This window comes from Vombatus ursinus, unplaced genomic scaffold (assembly GCF_900497805.2).
Source record: "Vombatus ursinus unplaced genomic scaffold, bare-nosed wombat genome assembly UNPS02014820.1, whole genome shotgun sequence".
Taxonomy (NCBI): Eukaryota; Metazoa; Chordata; class Mammalia; order Diprotodontia; family Vombatidae; genus Vombatus; species Vombatus ursinus.
In genome coordinates this window covers 17,320,245-17,344,453 of record NW_020954598.1, presented here as the reverse complement: position 1 = coordinate 17,344,453, position 24,209 = coordinate 17,320,245, and the positions used below count along the sequence as shown (strand labels likewise).

The 24,209-nt window shown below is 37.2% G+C and overlaps 1 protein-coding gene across 3 annotated transcripts in view; it reads left to right on the top strand.

The window, feature by feature from the left end:
- Positions 1 to 24,209, top strand: part of ADCY1 (adenylate cyclase 1) — a 334,238-nt gene that overhangs the window by 135,828 nt on the left and 174,201 nt on the right. For all 3 annotated transcript variants that reach the window (XR_003566882.1, XM_027837234.1, XM_027837233.1), the window contains exon 3: positions 8,177 to 8,295. Coding sequence is in view for 2 of the 3 variants with exons in the window: in XM_027837234.1 (XP_027693035.1) it covers positions 8,177 to 8,295 (119 nt within the window). In the remaining variant the exon portion in view is untranslated. The remainder of the gene's footprint in view (positions 1 to 8,176; positions 8,296 to 24,209) is intronic.

The window sequence follows — 24,209 nt, the reverse complement described above, 5'->3', positions numbered from 1 at the left end:
CCTGGATGTGATTATTTCACTGCTCCAGTCAGAACTCTTCAATGACTCCCTATTACTCTCTAGTAAAGTTCAAAGGGTCCTGACACCCAATGATCTTTTTTTTTTTTTTTTTTTTGCTTTTTTGGTGAGGTGATCAGGGTTAAGTGACTTGCCCAGGGTCACACAGCTAGTAAGTGTTAAGTGTCTGAGGCTGGATTTGAACTCTGGTCCTCCTGACTCCAAGGCCAGAGCTCTATTCACTGAGCCACCTAGCTGTCCCTGAAACCCAATGATCTTAAGGTCCCTTCTAGCTCAAAATCATATGATCTTTTTCCTGGCATTTAAAATTTTTGACATTCTGGCAACACTCTTTCCAATTTTATCTCTTACTTCTCTTTTCATATAATCTCTCCTTCAACTAAACTGGACCACTTGTCATTTTCATACATATCTTTTGCTTTCCTATGTCCATGTCCAGATACTTATTAGCTACATGACCCAGTACAAGTCACTTAACCTCTGTTTATCTCAGTTTTCTCAACTATAAAATGGTGATGATAATAGCACTTACCTTCCAAGGTTTTGTGAGGACAAAATGAGATATTTGTAAAATGCCTTTGAATTTGTATTAGAATGCAAGGAAGGATTACAACAATGAGAGTCTTGAGGCAGGGAGACCTGTTAGATGATTCTTATACCAATAGTTCAGATGAGATGGATGCATCTGAGTGGGTGGAGAGAAAGGAATGCCTGTAAGAGATGTCGTGAAGGTACACATGCTGAGATTTGGCAACCAGTTTGGTATGGGAGGGTGTGAGTGAGGAATCAAGGGTGAAAGGACCAGGTCACTGGGAGAATGGTATGTTTGACAGTGATAGAGAAGCTCAGAAGGGAGGATGGTTTGGTAGAGAAAGAGGATGAATTTTGTTCTTTTGGGTTTAAGATGTCTACAGGACATCCAGTTAGAGACATCCAAGAAGCAGTTGATGTGTAACTGAAACTCAGCAGAGAATCTAAGTTTGTATATATAGATCTGGGAATCATCTGCATAGAGGTGATAGTTCAACCATGTGCAAAAGAGTAAAGCAAAAAGAGAAGGCCACACAGTGGATAGAGTGCTAGGCCTGGAGTCAGGAAGATTCATTTCTTTGTGAGTTCAAATCTGGCCTCAGATGCTTACTGTGTGACTTTTGGCAAGTCACTTCACCCTGTTTGCCTCAATTTCCTCATCTGTAAAATGAGCTGGAGAAGGAAATGGCAAACCACTCCAGTATCTTTGCCAAGAAAACCCCAAATGGGGTCATGAGGAGTCAGACATGACTGAAATGACTGAACAACAACAACAAAAAGAGGAAACCTAGGACGGTACCCTTAGGGACAGTCAGGGTTAGTGGGTGACACATGGAAGAAGACAAAAGAAACAGAAGGAGTAGTCAAACAGAGAGAAGAAGAACCAGAAGAGTCTAGTGTCAGGAAAGCCTAGAGAGGAGACAGAATCCAGGAGAAGACTAGGTCATATGGTACAGAGAGATCAGGAAGGATGAGAATTGAGAATCAACAATTATGAGATCATTGGTAGCTTTAGAGAGTGCAATTTTAGTTAAAAGATGACATCGGAAACTAGATTGCAGAGTTCAGAAAAGTGAGAAAAGAGAAAATGAAGACAATTATAAGATGGCTTTTTTAAAGAGTTTAACCCCAAAAGAGCAGTCATCTAAGTTAATAGCCAGCATGGATGATAAGATGAAGTAAATTTTGTTTGTTTGCTTGTTAAGGATGAAGAAAAGCAAGCTTGTAGGCAGCAGGGAAGTGACCTGTAGATAGAGATTAAAGATAAGCTAGAGAATGGAAATAATAGTGGGGGCAATTTTCTGGAGAACTTTGGAGGAGATGGAATCAAGGGTGCATCTAGAGGGGTTTGCCTTGTCAAGGAAAAGGACCACTTCATCGGAGAGCAGTGTGAAAAAAAATGAGACAGCGGAAGATGATGTCTTTATGATGCGAGTGCAGGAGGAAGAGAGAAGAAGGAACTCATAGAATGGGGTCATTTTTCCCCTGCAAAATATGTAGCAGGGTCCTTGGATTAGGGAAGAGTCAAAGAGGGAATATGAAAGACGTGAGGACAGATGACAGCATTTGAAATTGCTACGAAAGAGAGTTGGACAATGGATCCATTAGAAAGACTGAGAAATTTATATTTTGTCCTAGTATCAACAGAGAACTCTGAAAGATATTTGAGCAGGAGAGTGGCATGGTTAGATCTGCATATTGGAAGATTAGTTTGGCAGTTGTGTGGAGAATAGATTAATGGAGGGATAGCTGGAAGCAGAGAGATCAATTAGGACATTTTTGCGGTTATTTATATGGTAAATTTTATGGTATATTGAAATAGCGAGGGATAAGGTTTTTAGATGGAGCTGGTGAATGAGTAGTTGCTTATTATTTTAGTTTCCTGGGTTTTAAATTTTAAATCATCCCAATGCAGACAGAGCCTCATTGGAAGCTCAGCAGAGTGCAGGTCTGAATTTGAAAGATTTTTGGAAGATTGCAAACATCAGTGTAGCTTGAATGCTGTTTGCTTTGGGGTTTTTTTTCCTACTAGATGAGGAAAAAAGAACTGGTATAGGAGATCTGAAAGTCAGGAAAAGGATTTTTCCTTAAAATTGACTTTAGCATCCACCTGTAACTTAGACTTAATAGAATCTATTTACATATACACATGCATATAATAGTGTTGAATAATAGATAAAGACTTGGCCTGGGATTCAGATCCTGCTTCTGTCAAATACTTGCCTAATAACCCTAGGCAATTTAATTTCTAAGGCAATTAGCTAAATCTATAAATTCCAGAGAGTGCCACATTGATGATGATATTTCTTACATAGAGCTCCTTATACAGATCTTGTTTTTTAAACAAAATCTCTCTCTCTCTCTCCCCCTCCCTCCCTCTCTCTCCCTTTCTCTCTCCCTCTTTCTCTCTCTCTCTCTCACACACACATACATACACATGCACACATACACTCTATCAATTTGTCTGTCTGTCTGGCTAGCTGTCTGATCCATCCATCCATTGATCCATCCATCCATCCATCCATCCATGGATCAATGTATATGTTTGTATGTGTGTATGTATGTATGTATGTATGTATGTATGTATCATCAGCCCTGGGATAACTTATTGGTCCTTTCAGACTCCATCTTATCTGATCACTTAAAGCTTAGCCTATATCAAATTAATTTTCCAATGGGTCACTCTCCAACATTGGATGTACTAATAGTATAATTCATTTATAGTTTGTTGAAGGTATTCCTCAGCTTTCTTCAAACCTACTTTGTGCACAGTTGCAGTACAGTTTCTTTGAAGAGAAGAGAAACTCCACCTACACTTCCCAAACTGTTCTTAAAGATATTGTTTAACTGAGATTTGGAATTGATGAAGTTTATTTTGTCTTAATTGAGGAGGGGGGGGGGTGGACTGAAGGAATTAAGGAAGAAATGGTTTAGCAGGAAATGTTTGATTTGTATTCCTTTCAAGTGAGTGAATGTCGAAAAGAAATGTTAAAACTGGATTTTTTTAAAAACAAGGTAAAATAATGAATGTAATAGAAGAATATAATTTGTATTTCTCAGTGTGATAATCCTGAGCAAAGAGATTTTTCACATTTGGTTTTAAAAGAACTTTAGTATTTATTTAATAGCAGTCATTCAGGTGTTATTTTCATCTAATATTAGCATTTCTTTCTAACCCTAATGACACAAAGAATGGTTTGAAATCCTGGAATTCAATCTAAAATACTTGTCTGAGAAACCAGACAATTCAATGGCAACCTTTTGCAGCTGTGCTCTTCTTGAAAGCATCAATTCCTGGATTTTTCCACTTCTCTTTGGGCTTTGAGTCTGATTGGGAAGTGAATTTATTCTATGTGAAAGAAATGCTTCTTCTATTGATTGACCTCTAAGTAAGGTTACCAAAATAAAGAAGAAATACAAGTGGATAACAAATGCTTCAATAAGAAGTGACCAGATTCTGTGATAAAATACCAACCAAGCTGGTCGAATACTGACTGGTTGGTCCCCTCAGCTTTACAATTTCTTTCAACTTAAAGAATCTGCCATTTGATTCAGTGAAACAATCCTCCCATAACATTGAACCTATCCCTGTATATCTTGCAGAGGGCACCTATAATAACTGGAAATGCTGTCAGCTAGAATTTTCTTACTTAATTGCCTCCAGGTGGACAGCTCCTGGGTTATAGATGCAGCCCCATAGAAGAATTGTTCACTTATGGGAGTTCTTCAAGCTTTGCAGAAGGGAAAAAATATTATCAGACATCTGCAAAGATAAGAAGTCAGCATACTCCTTATGCCTTGATGTCACTTGCAGACATATGCTCTGCTATTGCCATGTGGCACTCTCTCCTCCTATGAAGTTCATACTATGTGATGATGTCTTGCCTCTGTCTTTGCTTTTATCTTCATCTCTATACTGGTTCCTAGTCACCATTTTGCTTTTATCATCAATGACTTGATGAAGTGTTCTCCTTCCTAGCCTCTTGACAGTATTCTAGATCAGGAAGTTCTTAACCTTCTTTTGTGTCCTGAAAGGCTCTCTGGTGAAGCCTGTGGGCCCCCACATCAAAATAATGTTTTAAAATAAGTCAAATAAAATACAAAGGACTACAAAGGAAATCAATTATATTGAAATTGTTACAAGTTGTTTAAAAAAGTGTTCATGTACCCCAGCTTAAGAACCCCTATTCTACTGATCAGTTCAATGTTCAGAATCTCAGTGTTAGAAAAAAACCTAAGAGATCATCAAGTATAACCTTTATATAAATCTTAAATTTTTTCAAAATCCCCTAAAAGTGATCATCCAGTCTGTATTTAAATATCTTCAGTGAGGGAAAACTCACTATCTCCTATGGTAGCTGAATTATACAGCTTTTTAAGAGTTTATTTTTTTCCTTCTTTATCTCTAGCGTAAATCTCTCTACATATAACTTTTTCCATTTGCTCTTAGTCTTGCCTTTAGGGACCAAGAAGAACAAGTCTTATCCATCTTCCACACGTCAGCCTTTCAGATATTTGAAGGCAGTTATCACATCCCTTTTAAGCTATCTCTTCCCTAGGCTAACCATCCTGATTTCTTTCATTGGAGCATATTATGGTAGGGTCTCCAGTCCTCTCACCATCCTGGTTATTCTGTTTGTACTCCAGTTTGTCAATGGCCATCCTAAAATGTGGTAACCAGAACTACTCTTTCTTATTCAATCCAGATGTAGTATGACTAAAGCAGAGGATAAGGAGATTCTTAACAATTTTGTTCTGGATATTATTGCTCTCATACAACCCAAGTTAACATATGGGGGAATATAGGCAAAGACCACATAGGGAGTGAAGGAATGCATAGGTTGTGATTTGTTCTAGTGAAGGGATTAAGATCATGGGTCCATTGAATTATTGATGCATAAGCATAAAATTCTAAATTCTTAGAAAAAAACTAAATTGTACATTTAGAAGATGGAAGAAACCTGATATTTTTATCTGTTTCATAGTCCAACTTTTATAACTTTAGCCAAAGAGTTAATCACTTAGTGATTAACCTGCTGATAATAAGATTTTCTTTATTTAGGTGAGCTGGTCCAAGGACAATGGATAGTTTTTCATTGGGACTGTAATCCCAGTCTTTCTAGTTTGATAGACCTTTCATAGATTGTATTACACGTTAATAGCCTTTAATTGATTCAAGGATCAATTCCACACCTTGACAAGGTGGACTTTGTGAAGGATTATATATATATATGTCTATTAAATGTCACCTTATTGGATTTTGCCTAATTTTTTAGCTTCTCAATACAGCTTAGAAGCTTAATTTTCTTATCCACTGCATTAGTTATTCCTCTGAATTTTGTATCATCTGCAGATTTTAATAGCATGGTTTCTTTTGCCATCCAAATTTTGAAATTAAAAAATGTTGAATTGCATGGTGACAAGTAGCATACCATTGGTGACTTCTGTTCATTTTGATATTAACCCAACTCTCAGAACATTATAGTTAGAGTTGGCAGTTATGTGGTTCTGTGGATAGAGTGCTGGGTCTGGAGTTAGGAAGACCCAAGTTCAAATCTGGCCTCATATGCTTAATAGCTGTGTGACTTTGGGCAAATCACTTAACTACTGTTTGCCTCTGTTTCTCAACTATGAAATGGAAATAATAATAATAGTACCTACCTTCCAGGGTTGTTATGAGGCTTAAATGCAATAATATTTGTAAAGTACTTAGCACAGTATCTGGCACATAGTAGATACTTATAAATTCTAATTATTGTTAATGTTGTTATTGTTGAACCATCTAATACATGCAATTTTGCTATTATTTAGCCTATATTTTACATATTGTGCATAAGAATAATGATCCAAATATAGGTTATATGTTTCCTTCAAAGTCTGTCTTATACAAAATTTAAGTATGGTTTAAAATTGTTGAGATACACACACACACACACACACACACACACACACATCCTTTCAAAACATCTTATTTAAGGGCTACAGACTATGTTTAGTGATAGCCTAAATTCAGAACAATGTAGTGTTTGACTTTGTCAAGTGTCTTGACAACATTCAGACAGACAATCCCTGGCATTCTTCTAGTTAAGCATTCTATTAATCCTACACATAAAAAGATAGAAAATAATTTAAATATGACTTTGAGATGACTTGGGGAAATAGGATAATGGGTAATCAACATTATCCTTGAATAGTAGCTCAAGAGTTCATGGCTAAACATCAGGAGGAAAAGTTTGGTGACTGTTGTCTTGTGATTAAGTTTAGGGCCCCGCACAAGCTATTTAATGATGTGATTCCTTGACTGAGCTAGGGTAAGGCTACATCTTTATGAATGTAAGGAAATTCATTGCAAATGAATTTCAAAGTTGCAACTTTGTCTTAAAATCCTGTATATCTACATTGGTTAGTAAGTCAAGCAATAATGTTATTTACTGTGTACTTTACATTGTATTTTGTGCCGTATTTTTTAATGTTTTCTTTTCTACTGGATATTAAGTGCACTGAGGATAGGGACTGTCTTATTTGTATTTGTATTTCTTTCAGGGTATAATGTGACACCTTGCACACATAGTAGTGCTTAAAGAATGTATTCTTGAATGTTAATTTAATGCAAGCTCCTTTTTTTTGTCTTTCTAAGTATCAAAAAAATTGTCAGAAATCATAAGACAGCAATGTACATTAGAAATAGGTCTCGATTGCAAGCCCATAGAACCCGGACTTGTGTCTTGTCTGTACCATTTATACCTGGGTTCATTAGACAAGCTTCTTTCTATATGAGTTAACTCTCTGCCTGTTTCCTTATCAATAAAATTCGGGGGTTGGACTAAATCTCTCAGATTTCTTCTGTCTCTAGATCCTACATGATCCTAAACCCAAAGATGAAATCACCACAATTCTGGCCCTGGAAGAGCTTAGGTACATGTCAGGGATACAAGTGATGAATGTATATTAAAATGTGATGTATATATTGGAGCCATATGGAGAAAAGGATATGAGAGATTCAAAGAAAGATTATCTCTTATTGGCAAAATCAAGAAGGCTTTATAGTAAGTAGCCTCTAAACTGTTATATACAGAATGGGAAGGGTTTCAACCATCATGATACGAGGAAGGGCATTTTAGACATGAGCAATGATATAGAGGTACAAGAAGATAGAATGCTTTTAGGGAATAGAGGGATTAAGAATGTTGAACTAAATGATTCTAAAGTTCCATCCATATACTGGTCATGCCATCTTGTCTAGATGATCATTTGTATAACTGTTTGCTAATGAACAAGATAGTCCAGTGTGGAATTAATTTAATTTTTAATTTTTAAAAAGTGATATTTATAATGAGGTATCAATTTATTGAGTAGTTACTATAGACAAAGCTCTCTTCTAGGTGCTGGTACAAAATCTTAATAGAAATTTTCTTTACCTTTCATAAAGAAAATAAAAGTATTAGGGAAGTTATGGTTAAATACATCAGAAATTCTCACATTAGCTTGTGTCAACAACAGTATTGTAATAGTTCAAAATGCCTAGAGGAAAAATAAAGAAAAATAAATGCAAACTAACTAGTGTCTTTATTATTATTACTACTAATAATAATATCATTATTATTGTTATTTTCATTTTGGCTTATAGGAACGGCTCCTGATGAGTCTTTTGCCCAGAAATGTTGCCATGGAAATGAAGGAAGATTTTCTGAAGCCACCTGAGAGAATTTTTCACAAGATTTACATTCAAAGGCATGACAATGTCAGGTAGGATCAACCCTGCAAAAAAAAGATAACATTTAATACGCTTATACAAATACGCACTGAAAAGTACTGGTATGGAAATAGGAATGTTGAGAAGTGGGACGCTGAATTAGCTTAGCAGTTTAGAAGTCCTGTATTCATCAGATGAGAAGAGAGTCTATGATATCGTGTAGAGAAAATTTTGAAAGATCCATGCGGGTAGGCCCTTTACTGACTGTGAATCAGCAATAATCCACATTTCATGAATTTCCATGGCCAACACATTTATCATCTCATGGGCCAACTTTGTGGTAATGAGCCTCTTTCTATACTTAGGCTAGTCCTTGGATAAAAGTCATATGGTCCATTACAAGGACTTTACTTGAAGCTTTTCTAACTTGATCGATCTAGCAGAGTAAACCAGAGTAAATCAGCCTTTAAGGAAATTGCAGCCTTTTAATTTTTGACAGGAGTACTTATCTTCATTATGCAATATACAAAATAAATATGAACCAGTTAAACTGGTCTACCAGCTATTTCCTGAACTCAACATTCTACCTTCCATTTTCTTGTACATTTATATAAACCACTTACCATAACTAGGATATTCTCCCTCTTCACTCCACCTCTTAGAATTCTTATATTCCTTCAAGTCTAAGGTCAGGTGCCATCTCCTACATGAAGCCTTCCCTGATACACCTCTCTCAGCTATTAGTCTCCTCTCTGTGTATTAAAGTAATGTGCTTGTAGACAGGAAGATCTGACTTCAAATCCTGCCTCAGATACTTATCAACTTTGTGACCCTAGGTGTGTCACTTAACCTCTCTCAGACTCAATTGTTTCATCTGCAAAATAGGGATAACAACAGCACCTATCTCAAAGAATTGTTAGGATCAAATAACATATGTTCAATGCAAAAGTACTATATAATTGCTAGCTAGTATTTATCTACAAACATGTTGTTTTTCCCCAATTGAATATAAACTCCCAGATGTCCAGGACTATTTTATTTTTTTACTTTGTGTCCCCAACCCCAATCAGGTATTAGGTACTTAATCAATAGAGTCATAGATTTAGAATTTAAAGGGAACTTAGAGGCCATCTGGTCCCACTCCCCCATTTTTCAGATGAGCTAATTGAAGCCCAGGAAGATGAAGAGACTTGCCCAAGGTCACCCAGGTAGTATCAGAAGCAGAATCTAAACCCAGGGCCTCTGACTCCCAAGCCACTGTACCGAACTTCCTCTATTGGATAATTCAATTATGCATTTATTAAAGACTACTATGTACAAGGCACAGACACACAGTACAATAGAAAAGATAATTCAATTTGGAAACAGAAGATGAGTTTAACTTCTAGCTGTAGAAATTTGGATATCATTTAGCCACTTTGGGCCTCAGTTTCCTCATATATAAGATGAGGGGATTGGACTACATCTCTAAAATGTATCTCAGCTCTAAATGTAAAGAGGGATGAGAGGTGATTCCTGCTTCAAAAAGCTTACAATAATAAAGGAAATAAGTGAGGCACACAAGTAACCAATGTATATTAGGAAGGGATAAGTGCCTGGGAGAAATAGAGATAAAGGGAGACACAAGGTAGAAGAGAAAGTCTCTACTTTGAGGAATGTGGGAAGGCTTCATGTAAGAGATGGTATCTGAACTGTTTCTTGCAGAGTGATTAAGGATTTCAATAGGCAAAGAGTGGGAAGAACAGCATTTCCAGTATGAGCTGAGGCATGGGGGTGGGAGAGGATAGAGTGATTTTTGGAAAATGGCACAATGGCAAAGCTATTGGCTATTTGGAAGTTAGATAGCCCTAGGGCAGGGGTAGGGAACCTGGGCTTTGAGGCCACATGTGGCCCTCTAGGTCCTCAAGTGTGGCCCTTAGACTGAAACCAAAATGAAACAGAAACAACCCTCTGGGAAGAACAGGTAAGGGGTGATTTCTTGAGTCTGGGTACTCCCTTCAGTGAAATAGCTCCAAATTCTTGCACCTATATTTTCATAAATTAACCGTAGAAACATATTATCTATTTTCTCTTCTATAAACTTGGACAATTGGATTAGATGGTATCTAAAGTCCATTTCACTGTCAAATTCTATGATCCTACGACTATCCAGTAAGGAGCTATTTCAGCAAAGTACTATTCTGAAAGACAATGCAGTTTCTGACTGTGCCTGACTTTCCCTAGGGGTCCAAGTTAGATTCTGGGGAAATGTGGTAGGATTGATAAAATCTAGAGCAACATTCCTGAAAGCTGCATCTAAGATTATACCTGCTTCAAAGCCAAAGACTCTGTCTTGCTTTGGATTCCCATGTGATGCCTACTACGGTGCTCTGTACAGAGGGGATGTTCAATAAATGCTCATTAAATAGCCCCTTATCTGATGGATCTGTTGGCATCAAAATATATCTCATCTCACTTGTGGGACAAGCTCTGTCTGATTCTAAGAAAAGGAAAGCTTAAAGGTTGGGGAGAACAAGGATGAAATGGGGCACAGAAGGAACAGAAAAGTGCCTGGTTATTAGAAAGGTAAATAAGCTTTTAGTTAGGAGACCAAAAAGAGAAGAAAGACATATTTCTCATTTTCTCCCCTCCCAATCTAGAGTCTTCAAACATCAGAGCTAAAAGGGGCTGCAGAGAACAGCAAATTTTATGAATCTGAAATCTTAAGAGAGGAAAATACTTGTCCAAGGTGACACAGATAGCAAGTTATGTGGCAAAGCCTGGTATCCTTCCTCCAAGTTCAGCTTTGTTTCTACTATACCATGCTGCCTTCTGTCTTTCAATGGTAATATTCTCCTGGTCATGGAGGTACAAAATCATGGCGTTTTTAAAAATTTAAACTTCCACAAGGTGGGAAAATGTACCTCTCCTTCCCTTCATTGAAAAGGTAGTCTCCAAGTTGGTCTCTGTGCCTCCACTATACTTCCACTATCCTGTGAGATTGTCTTTCTTTAAATATCACTTTCATTAGCCTTGTATAGTGGAAAGAATGCCTCAGCTTTGCTGCTAGCCAAGCATCACAATCTTAGAGAAGTCACTTGTGTAGTCTTGACCTCAGTTTTCCCCATCTGAAAATGGAAATGATCTATAATGGCTCCTGTTCTGAAATTTTGTCATGTCCTTCCATTCACTGGATCAAAAGCTTTCAGTGGCTTTCTGTTCCTTACTGATCCAGTTTAAAGGCTACCACATGTTTTTTCAAGATATTCGCTCATGTTGTTTCTCTCCCTTGGAATATCCTTTCCATTCCTACTCTCCCTCTTACTCATTGGAATCCTATTCACTCTTCAAGCCCACTCCCACTTCTCCATTGAATTCCTTTTCGTGTGATTTTCTTCACAGAAGGAAATGAAATCTAGAGGGGAAATAAAGTGTCCTCATATGAAGTTTCCTTATATATAAATTGAGAGAGTTGGACAAAAGGATCTGTAAAGACCTACATTCTATCATTAGAACAGGAAATATTATATGATAAAGTGCTAATTTTGTGGTATGAGCAGGAAGATTTTTCTTTTTACCCTACAAAGTTAGGAAATGTAGAGAATAGTATGAATGTCCCAGAAAGTTTCATGGACTACATAGATCATGAATTGGATTTTTAAGAAGGGTAGAATGTGAGAAGATGGGAGTTGAGAGTGGATAACAGAAAGAAACTTCATGAACAAGAATCAGAAGAGGGAAAAATAAACATGGTGTATAAGGGATACATTTTGTTGCATGTAGTAACTTCTCTTTACAGAAGCCCTGATGATGTAAAATCTGACATAGGTTTATAGTTCCATTCCAAAGCCTGATGGGTAACTCATTTAGAATATAAGCAGGCCTTGCTTATCGTGCTGTGTGTTTCTGGGAGCTGTGTTGTAAAATGGATTGTGGTAAAGGAGATCATATTTTCCCAAGTGGAAAATACTATAACAAGGAGTTGTCCAAGGACTCATCTTCAAAAGAATCGTGGCTGTGTCATAAAAAGCAAATATGTAATAGCTATAAACCTCCATAATCATTTAGAAATAGTAAAATTTTACCATAGTCATATAAAATGGCCACAAATGCACTGTACATATTGATCATTATGGGGGCCCTACTGTGTGATAAAGTGCAGAGACAACCCATTATACTGCATCTATAATCTATCATAAATGTGACTTAAAACACATATGTTAGCAATAATCAACCCTAAACATTTAATAACCATAATTGACCTTGTCCAGAGCATCATGAAGATTCTGGTTTACTTGTTTATTGTTGCCTTCTTAGAGGTTAGAAAGGCTTTTGTGGGTGATTTGTGTAGTTCAAATGAATTTCTCATTACTCAATGAAATTGAGCACACATTTATTAAGTACCTGCTCTTCACCAGATGCTGTGCCTAGCACTGGAAATATAAGGATGAAAACAAAATGGTCCCTATTCTAAAGGGACTTACACTCGAGTAGGGAAAGCAACATTTAAATAGAAAATTACACTCAGAATACATAGAAAGGAAATGTGAGGCACGTACATTCTATGTAGAGAGTGTAACAGGTACACAAATACATAAATAGAAAGTATATGCAAAGGAATATAAGCAAATTAAAATAAGAAAAGAGTACTAATGGGGAAAGGGGAGGAGGAAAGGCCTTGGCTAGGAAATGGCACACTTGAATTGTGCTTTGAAGGAATGGTGACATATGACAAGATGGAGGATGGGAATACCACAAGATGAGGAAATGCATTCCAGATATGGAGGGCCACTTGTACAAAATTATGGCATGGTAGATGTATGGGAGAAGTGAAAGCAAATTTCAGGAAAGTCAATTAGTCAGTCAACAAGTATTTATTAAGATCCTACAATGATCTGGGCACTGAGATAATTTAGAGTTCATATGTTCTTTTTCCTTTCATCAATTTCTCTGTAATGATGCATTATTGTTTATTTTTTAAATTTTTTAAAATTTATTTTTAACATTTAAAAAAAGTTTTGAATTCCAGATTCTCTCTCCAGCCTGTCCTCCACCCACTGAGAAGACAAGCAATATGATACCCATTATACATGTGAAATCATGGAAAGTATATTTCCACATTAGCCATGTCACAAAAAAGCAAGAAAAATAAAGTGAAAAATTTTACTTTAATTTGCACACAGAGTTCATTAATTCTCTCTCTGGAGGTAGATGGACATTTTCATCATGAGTGCTTGTGAATTGTCTTGGGTCAATGTATTGAATAGAGTAGCTAAGTCTTTCATAGTCAATATTGCTGTTACTATGTACAATGATATCCTGATTCTTCTCACTTCACTTTGCATCAGTTCATATGAGCCTTCCTAGGCTTTTCTGAAACCAGCTCCCTCGTTATTTTTTATAACAAAATAGTGATCCATCACAATGACATCCCACAACTTTTTCAGCTATTTCCAAATTGATGAGCATCCCCTCAATTTCCAATTTTTTTTACCACCACAAAAAGAGCTGCTATAAATATTTTTGTACATATAGGTCCTTTTCTTTTATCTTGTTGGTAGTAATATTACCGGGTTAAATATATGCATAGTTTTATGTTAACTTTGTGCTTAGTTCCAAATTGTTCTCCAAAATAGTTGGACCAGTTCACAACTCCACCAACAGTTCATTAGTGTACCTATTTTCCTATATCCTCTGTAGGACATTTCTGATGGGTGTGAGGTGGTACCTCAGAGTTATTTTAATTATTTCTCTAATCAATTGTCATTTGTAACATTTTTTCATATGACTATAGAAAGCTTTGATTTCCTCTGAAAGGAGTCTGTCATTGTCCCTTCACCATTTATCAGATGGGGAATAGCTCTTTTTTAAAAATTTGATTCAGTTCCCTATATGTTTGAGAAATAAGGCCTTTATCTGAGAAACTTGTAAAAAATTTTGACGTTACTTTATTGTCTATGGTATGTTTTAGCAAAATGTTGTTTCTCTGATTATCTCTTTTAATGAGGTCTGTTTTTGCTTTTGCTTTTACTGGCTCTGAGATCATGATTGCTATCTCTGCCTTTTTTATTTCAGCTGAAGCATAATAGATTCTGCTCCAGCTCCTTATTTTAACTCCAGGTCTTGTCTTTCTGTTTCAAGTGTGTCTCTTGTAAACAACATATTGTTGAATTCTGGTTTCAAATCTATTCTGCTATCTACTTCCATTTTATGGGTGACCATCCCATTCACATTTACAGTTATAATTACTAACAATGTATTTCCCTTCGTCCTATTTTCTTTTGTTTATCTTTCTCTCTCTCTTTTTACCCTGTACCTCCTCAAAAGTCTGTTTTGTTTCTGACTACTGCCTCCCTTAATTTGCCCTTCCTTTTATCATCCACCCTCCTCCCTTTTCTTTTATCTCCTTCTTGTCCTATTTCGCTGTTGGGTAAGATGGATTTCTATACCCAACTGAGTGTATGTATGTATGTATCTATATCTATAGCTGTCTGTCTGTCTGTCTGTCTATCTATCTATCTATATCCCACTTTGAACCAATTCTGATGAGTGTGGTTCAAGCATTGTCCTCCATCCCCTCCATTTTCCCTTCCACACTAAAAGTTCTCCCCCATATGTCTCTTTTTTGTGAGATAATTTCCCCCATTCTTCCTTTTCCTTCCTCCTTCTTCCAGTGTTTTCCTCTTTCTCATGCCTTCATTTTTTTTTGAGATCATGTTGACATAATAGACTCACACCTATGCCCTCTATTTATGTAGTGTCCTTCTAATTGCCCTAATAATAATAAAGTTCTTAGGAGTTACATATATCATCTTCCCATTTAGGAATGTAAACAATTTAACCTTATTGAGTCCCTTACGATTTTTCTTTCATGTTTACCTTTTTATGCTTCTCTTGAGTCTTGTGTTTGAATGTCAGATGTTCTATTCAGCTTTTTTTTTCCATCAGGAATGCTTGAAAGTCCTCCATTTCATCAAATATCCATTCCTCCTCCCCTCCACAAAAGGATTATACTTAGTTTTACTAGGTGTGTTATTATTCTTGGTTATAATCCTAGTGCTTTTGCCTTCTGGAATATCATATTTCAAGCTTTTTTAAGGTGGAAGCTGCTAAATCTTATGTGATCCTGACTGGCTCCATAATATTTGAATAGTTTCTTTCTGGTTGCTTGGAGTATTTCTACTTGACCTGAGATCTCTGGAATTTGGTTGTAATACTGGTGGGAGTTTTCATTTTGGAATCTCTTTCAGAAGGTGATTAGTGGAGTCTTTTAATTTCTATTTTACCTTCTGGATCTAAGATATCTGGGCAGTTTTCCTTTATAATTTCTTTAAATATGATGTCTAGGCTCTTTTTAAAATCATGACTTTCTTTCAGATACTTCAATAATTCTTAAATTATCTCTCCTCAATCTGTTTTCCAGGTCAGTTGTTTTTCCAATGAGGTATTTCACATTTTCTCCTATTTTTTAACCCTTTTGCATTTGTTTTATTGCTTCTTGATGTCTCAGGGAGTCATTAGCTTCCATTTGACCAATTCTAATTATTTTTTTTTTTGGCTAGGCAATCAGGGTTAAGTGACTTACCCAGGGTCACACAGCTAGTGAATATCATGTGTCTGAGGCCAGATTTGAACTCAGGTCCTCCTGACTCCAGGGCCAATGCTGTATCCACTGTGCCACCCAGATGCCCCTTCAATTCAAATTTTTAAGGAATTTTTATTCAGTGAGGTTTTGTACCTCTTTTTAAAATTTGTCCAATTTGGCTTTTTAAGACATTCTTTTCTTCAGTGATTTGTTGTGGCTCTTTTACCATTAGACCAATTGTGTTTTTTAAGTGTTATTTTCTTCACTCTTTTACCAAGCTGTTAATTTTTTTTTTCATAATGCTGTTGCATCACTCTTACTTTTTTTCCCAATTTTTCCTCTACCAGTTTGTCCTTTTCTTTAACTCCTCAAGGAATTCTTGTTAGGCTTGTATCAAATTTAGCATTTTTCTTTGAGGCTTTGCTTGTAGCCATTTTTATGTTGTTGTTGTCATCTGAGTTTGTATCTTGGTCTTCCTTGCCATCATAATAGCTTATTATGATCAAATTATTTTTTCATTGTTTTCTCATTTTCTACCTTATAGCTTGACTTTAATTTTATGTTAAAATTAAGCTCTGCTCACCTTGGGATAGAGAGACACTGTTATAATCTTTAGGCTTTTTTTGTGCTGCTTTATTTTCAGAGCTGGTTCTGAGAGTTGCAAGTTTTTGGTGCTTCCAAAGTTGCATAATCTGGGGAATGGTGTGGTCACTGCTTTTCTAGTCTGTGCTCTGGTCTTTACTCAGTAAAGGTCCCTGTTTCCTAGTTGCTACAAATGCTAACACTCTTCTCTGCCTTAGAACTAGGACTGACTATTAATGCTCTTCTCCAGCCTTAAGCTGCAAACCAGAACTGTGTATGGACAATAGAGTTGCCACAACACCCAATCTTGCACCCAGTGCCAGCAAAGAGTCCTCTGTAATCCCTTTCTGACCAGTTGTCTGACCACCTTACCATCTCTGGGCTGATTGCTCCCTAAGCTGTTTCTGCCACTATTGCAGCAGCCTCTGTAGCCCACTACTGGTGGTGCTACATGTACTCCAGGCTGGACCCCAGCCCAGTGTCACAGACCTCTCCTGCCAATCTCCTAAGTTGGGTTAGGCTGGAAAAATATCTCACCCCCAACATTTTGTTGGCTCTGCTACATCAGAATTTGAGGAATTATGTTAAAGTTGTTGGGAGGGGAATGTTGGGAGAGTTAAGCTGGATTTCTGCCTGCACTTCCCCAATCTTGTCTCCCATAAATATTTATTGTTGGAGATTACAGAAATGATGGAAACTCCTCAATGGAAAAACAAGTTTAAAATTTGTAGTCAGCTCCTCACTCCTATACTATTCCTTTTGCTCTTCAGTTCATCTGGAACTACATGTGCAACTGTGTTGTAGCAGGTCATGGCAATGTCAGGCAAAGACCTTTGCTGTCCAAGTCACTCACTCCTTGGCAGTGGTAGAAGGCTTACTTGATGTTTTGTTGACATTTTATTTAAGCACCTCATCCTTCATTAGTGGACTAAGAATAGCCTGGGAGCCTTTTTTTTCAGATGTTCTTGTTTTTCTCATGAGAAAGATGAAGAAATGTGAGATAGAATCAGTAGTCAGGTATATTCTAGAACTTGTTGAATGAAAGGTCTCAAAGAGTAAGTTTATAGAAATAGACCTTAAAAGGACCTTAGAGGTCATTTGGTCTAACCCTCTCTTTTACCTCTGGGTTAACTAAGACCCAGAGAGATAAATGACTTGCCAAAAGTCAGATGGTAGCCAAGTCAAAAATAAAATCCAGTTTTTATTACTCCAAATATAGGATTTGGAGCAATGGTGCTGCTACACAGTGCCTCCTTGTCAATAGTGGTCTGATGTAAAAATGGAAGGATGTCTACTATGGAGTGTCCCAACATCTTTGTTTGGCTCTATTGTTTTAAACACTTTTGTCAATGATTTTTATAAAGGCAGAGATGGAGTGCTTATTGAACTTACATGTAAAACAAATCTGGGTGGGATATTTAATGCATTTTTGATGGTCAAGTTGCAAAAGAATCTTTATATGCTACAATGTTGGGCCAAATCTAATAAGACTAATATAATAGGATTCCTGTCAAGTCTCACACTTAACATTAAAAAATTAGTTTCTTAAGTACAAGATGAGAATATTTGTTTGCATAATTCTATCTTTTTTTAAGATTTAGTGGTTTTCATATACTGTAAGCTCAGTATGGGTCAATAGTTTGTTACATCAACCTAAATCCAAAACAAAATGCAACCCAAATACAATCTTATACTTTATTGAGGGATATAATATTCAGAACTAGGGAAGTCTTAGTCCCAGTGTATTCTAGCCTATCTGGATCACATTTAGGATATTATATCCAGTTCTGGGCATTACATTTTAATAAGGGCATTAAAAAGCTGGAGGATGCAGAAAAGGCCAACCAAGATGGTCAAGGACCTTGAGACCTTATCATAAGAATATCAACTGAAAGAATTTAGGATGTTTAGCCTAGAGGAGTTTTAGGGGATTATGATTGCTGTTTTCAAGTATTTCAAGGACTGTGAAATGGATGAGGGATTAGAATTATTCTGCTTAGTCCTAGAGGAAAGACCAAGGGTCAGTGGGTGGAAGTTACAAAAAAAGTCAATCTAGACAGGGTGAAAGTGAAAGCATCCTACCAGTTCAAGCTTAAAAAGAGAACTGCCTTTATGGTAGTGAGTGACTGGAGGCCCTAAAGAAGAGTCTTGATGACTACCAGTAGGTTGTTCCTCTATAGGTATTGGTATTGCCCTCATTGGAAGTCTTGAAGAAAAGTCTTGGGGGGGCGGGGCTACTGTTAGGTTTTAAAAGGAATCCTTGTTTAGCTAAGAGGTGAAACAAATGACCTCTAATATGTCTCCCCTTCTGAGATTTTGGGATTCTTTTTATGAGTCACCACGGCCAAAGAACTTATCATTTACTGTTCAATCTGATGGTATTGAGCTTTTGTGTACTTAGCTAAGCTAGCTTTGAAATAGCAGATACTACTTTGCTGGAAATCTTATTTTATAGCTTTATAGCTTGGTAGAAACTGTCAGATAATATTACTCCATAGGCATAGAATTTGAGAACTCAGATTACCTCTATGCTATGATGAGGTTTTGGAGTTGGCCATTTGTGATATGATAGGGTAGCTTTGACCTTGTTTTACTAAGGCCAGTCCTCCATGCCATCTCATGGTTCCATGACATCTCAACTTGGATCATCGTCTTGCCAAGTCCAGGTATCCCTGACACTTCATGCATTTGTTTGTATCCCCTTTGCTTAAAATAGTTGCCTAACACAGTGTAAGTGCTACATCTCTCTCTCTCTCTCTCTCTCTCTCTCTCTCTCTCTCTCTCTCTCTCCCCTCTCTTATCCATCTATGTAAGTGTCTGAGGCAGTATTTAAACCCAGACCTTACCTTCTGCTATGACCTTCCATCTACTCTATATATGTCTTATATTTACCTATTTCTTAACATATTATCTCCTTCATTAGAAAGTAAGTTGCTTGAGATTGGGGCTTATTTTTGCCCTTCCTTGTAGCCCCATCTCTTAGCACAGTGCTTACCACATAGGGAGTGCTTAATAAATGCTTTTTGACTGACTGAATCTAAGAGGATGAGGGTGGTCTAATAAAATGGACTAGTGTATAATGAGAGATAATATGGTACAGTGGAAAGAACATTGGACCTTAATATCCTGAGATCTAGGTTTACATCCAAGGTTGGACCCCTACTAGATGTGTGTCCATGGCCAAGTAACAATCTCAGTTTCCTCATCTGCAAAATGGGGGCAATAATAGTTTGCATGAACTATATTATAAAGTTGTCATGCGGAAAGCCATTTGTATGCTTTAATATGCTATTAGAATGTTTCCAGGGCCATGGAATCCATCCATAGCTGAACAGATAACCTCTTTATGCATTCCCAAAATAGTAATCATTCAGCCTGCACTTGAAGACTTCAAATCTTTAAGTGAAGGCTGCAGCATCAGTGAGGATACATATTTTTTGGAAGTCAAGTAGAATTATTATGTCTTCAGTACTATTAAATAAGTATTTGATACATAATTAGTAGACGTATAGTTTAGAGATTAAATAAGTATTTGATACATAATTCATAGAACCATAGTTTAGAGGTGGAAGAGAAATCTGATTCAAACCTCTCATTTTACAGATGAATAAATGAAGACATAGAGAAATGTTAAGTGGTTTGCCCTATAGCCAAAGAGCTATAAGTGTATGAGGTGGAATTTGAACACATGCCTTCACTGCTACCCTAATTCCACTTACACTCTTTTAGAGGGGAAATAAAAGTGCACTTGACATTTTGTCACAGAAGCGCTACTTATATATGTGATCACTTTGGGAGAGGTTGGTCCACTTCTAAGTAGACCAGCCTTTTCCCAAGAACTCATGGTAGACATGCGTAGTGAACTTCTATTGGTTTGAAGTGAATGTGTCTAATGTCTATTTTACAGAAAATTTTTCACAGGTCTAGAGGAATAAGGGACCTTAAGAGATAAGACCATGACCCCTTGTTTTACAGATAAAGAAACCGAGACAAAGAAGTTAATGATTTCCCCAACCTCAGATAGCCAATATGAAGCACAACCAGGATCTGAAAACAGGCTCTCTAACTTTAGTCAAGGGCTCTTGTCATTAGAGTAGTGATCCTCATATCAATTAACTCCTGTAGTCCAGATGTTCAGGGGATACAAAGATAAATATCACATGGTCCCTGGTTGAAAAGAGCCTGTGAAATAACAGGGGAGGTAGGGCAGAGGTATAAATAACCAAAATAGGAATACAGTTGGGATTAAGTCCATATTTTTAAGGCATAAACCAAGAGTACTTCAAGAGGACATGAAGTGAGAAATTACTATAGACTGGGAAGATAAGAACAGACTTCTATGAGTTACTTGCTTCATAAGGCTGAGGGTTCTAACTTGTCTCAGTCCTACACCTTAGTTATTGGGCTATCCACTGGTGACTCAGTAGACAGAGTAGGGATCATCTCCAGTTGTCCTGATTTGTATCTGGCCACTGTACCCAGATGGCTCCAGAGGATAAAATGAGGCTGATGACTTTGCATAGCTCTCTCTCACTTAAATCTAATTCACTTGCAAGTTATAGCATGACCTTCCTGATGTCATGTTCTTCTTTGACATTGGAGAATGAATAATAAGAACAGACAGAGAACTAAGCCTGGAGTCAGGAAGACCCGAGTTCTAATGTGGCATCAGAAACTTTCTAGCTGTGTGACTTTGGGCAAATCACTTAACCTTAGTCTGTCTTAGTTTCCTCAACTGTAAAAATGGGGTTAATAATAGGACTTAACTTACAGGATTTTGTTGAGGAACAAATAAGACAATATTTGTAAAAGCACTTAGTTATTAGGTGCCTGGCTCATAGTAGGCACTACAGAAGTGTTTATTTCCTTTCCCTCCCCACCTAACCTAAGACATTCCCTGCAAACTCAAGTTCTCTCTTTAATCGTACAGAGGACACAATACCAAAATTCCCATTTAGGCCTTGGGCCCATTCAGAACAGAAGACACCGAAAACAATGAAAGATGGAGGTTTGATTTTCCCTTTTATTACCTTCATGTCATCGCACTCAGAAACAGTCAGAGGGGTCCCTGACATTTCTGATTTGTGATTTCAGCATTGCCAAAGCCTACCTTTTTCCAGAGGTCTTCAGCTTATTTACAAATGTTCTTTCCATTGTGAATTTCTGGTGTTCCCTTGCCCCTCTATTTGAAAACTGTTCCCATGTCCCCCAGTACAAATTGGTGAGTAATGGAAAAGGAGGACCCTGGTACTTGAGAGATTTTTTTAAAATACCTGATATCTGCTATATTTAATTTATTTGAGCATCCCAGAATGAGTGAGTACTTCACTGTGATTTAGTTACCTTTAAAAAAGTGTCCCTCTTATCCTTAAAATCCTAATGTGATACACAGCAGTCCTTTACTTAATACAGAATTTTGTTCCACACTATAATAGAAGCCAACATCTTAATGGCAAAATGGTCAAAGTTCTACCTCCCCACTCCCACCTCCACTTAAGCTTATTTTCAAAGAAGTAATTTCTGCTTATTTCTTAGCCTTTTGGGGCTCCCTCTGATTGTCTCCATTTGTACATCTAGTTTTCCAGCTGCAGGTCCCTTAATACTTATTGCTTCAAAGCTAATAGCAGTTAATTCTTTCTGCAATGCAGCACAGGAAATGCTCGCTAGTCTCAACAGGAGTTAAGCTTGAGAGAAAATGCACTGAAATTTCAAAAAACTTCTTTTCTCAATTTCCCCCTTTCAACCTGTGACTTGTTTTTCTGATCCACTTAATAGTTCAAAGAGTTCTAGTTCAGTTAAGAGTGGAAAGAATTTGTTCATCAGCTTCCCCATATGTAAAATGAGGGGGTTGGACTTTGAACTGGATCAAGGGTTTTTTACCTGGGGTCCATAATGTTTTAATATTTTGACAAGTGTAGTGCAATATAATTTGTTTCTTTTTTAGTCCAGTGTATTTTATTTGGGGGGCAGCTAGATAGCACAGTGGATAGAGCAGCTAGGTGGATAGAGTACTGAGCCAGGAGTCGGGGAGACTCCTTTTCCTGAGTTCAAATCTGGCCGCAGACACTTAACTAGCTATCTGATCTTGGGCAAGTCATTTAACCTCATTTCCCTCAGTTCCTAATCTGTAAAATGATCTAGAGAAGGAAATGGCAAACTCTTCCATTATCTTTGCCGAGAAAGCCCTAAATGGGGTCATGAAGAGTTGGACATGACTGAAATAACTGAATGACAACATTTTTAACAGCAACATCTAGAGAAGGGATCCATAGGTTTCATCTGACTTCCAAAGGAATCCTTGACCCAAAAAGGTTAGGAACCCCTTGACTAGATGATTTCTAATGCCCTTTCCAACAGTAAATGCTACAAGTACTTGAGGGCAGCATGAACAAACATTAATGATTAGGATTAAAAGCTAGTGAAACCTGATTCTATTAGATTCTTCCCAAATCCCTTCTTGTCCTGCCATCTCTGCAGGATAAGAACTGTTCCATTTTTGTCATTGTATCCCCAACACCTAGTACAATGCCTGGCACATAGTAAATGTTTTTTGACGGATTGATTCCTAGTATAACATAGGAGATATATTTTTCTTCTTATTTTTTTCAACATCCAACATAATTGATCTAAATGCTTTTGAAGGAATGTTTAAAAGCTCACTGCCTAATAGTGGTGGGCCAGTGGGCATAAGAGAAATGGAAAACATGAAAAAAATGCTGACATAGATATGCCAGAGTTGAATATAATTCTGCTTTATAGTGAAAAACATCATTTGATCCTGTCAAGTCACTGGTTATTTGTTAAATGCCCATGGTGGGTCTAGCACTGCCTTATATTCTGTGGAGGAGAGACATAACTCATAAAGAATTTAAGGCAATTGTCTTTGAATCAGGTCGAAAGAAGTAAGGAAGATTTGCTTGTTGTCTTCTCAGCCATCCAGCTCTTTTGCCCTCCTTCTCAGGCCTTCCCAGGCATGATTGGTCTTACTGCAGAGAGAATTCATGAGTTAACCTCTGAAATAAATGTTAAGCCTCAATGGTAAGGAGTAACACAACTTTACAGAAAGGGGAGGGAAGTCCAGAGTCATGGATTCCTTCCAATGCCCTGTTTACCGGGGGCTTAGATGTGGGATGAGTGTCTGGCCTAGGATCTTTCCTATTAATATCTCTGCTACATCCATTCCTCAATCCAAACCTCCATGCATTTGTTTTTTTTTTTTCACAGCTAGGCATTTAATGTTGGTGTACAAGCCCTTGATATGTATCAGGAGAGGCTGAGTTTCAAATCTGTATAGATAAACCACTTGGCATTCTTGACCCACAGTTTTCTTGTAGGTAATGGAATAATAATACCTCTAGTGTTCCTCACACCAGAGACAGCAGCATGGCATAATGAATAGAGGACTGGCTTTGAACTTAGGAATAACTGGGTTCACATTTTGACATATACTAGCTTTGTAACCATTGACAAGTCATTTGACCTCATCTCAGAAAACTCTCTAAGATAGTAAGTTATTGACAAGTTATTGATCTGTATCTATGGGTGAAAATTTATGCTTATTAAATATGTCACAAACTTTAAAGTACTCTATAAATATAAATGATGATGATGATGATGATGTTCTAGATACTTCCTTGTCTTAAGTTGCAGAGTGGATAGACCAGTGAACCTGGAGCCAGGAAGACAGGATTTCAAATCCTGGCTCAGACATTGACTAGTTGTATGATCCTGGGCAATTCACTTAGCCTCTGTTTACCTAAGTTTCCTCATCTGTTTCTTCTTCTTCTTCTTCTTCTTCTTCTTCTTCTTCTTCTTCTTCTT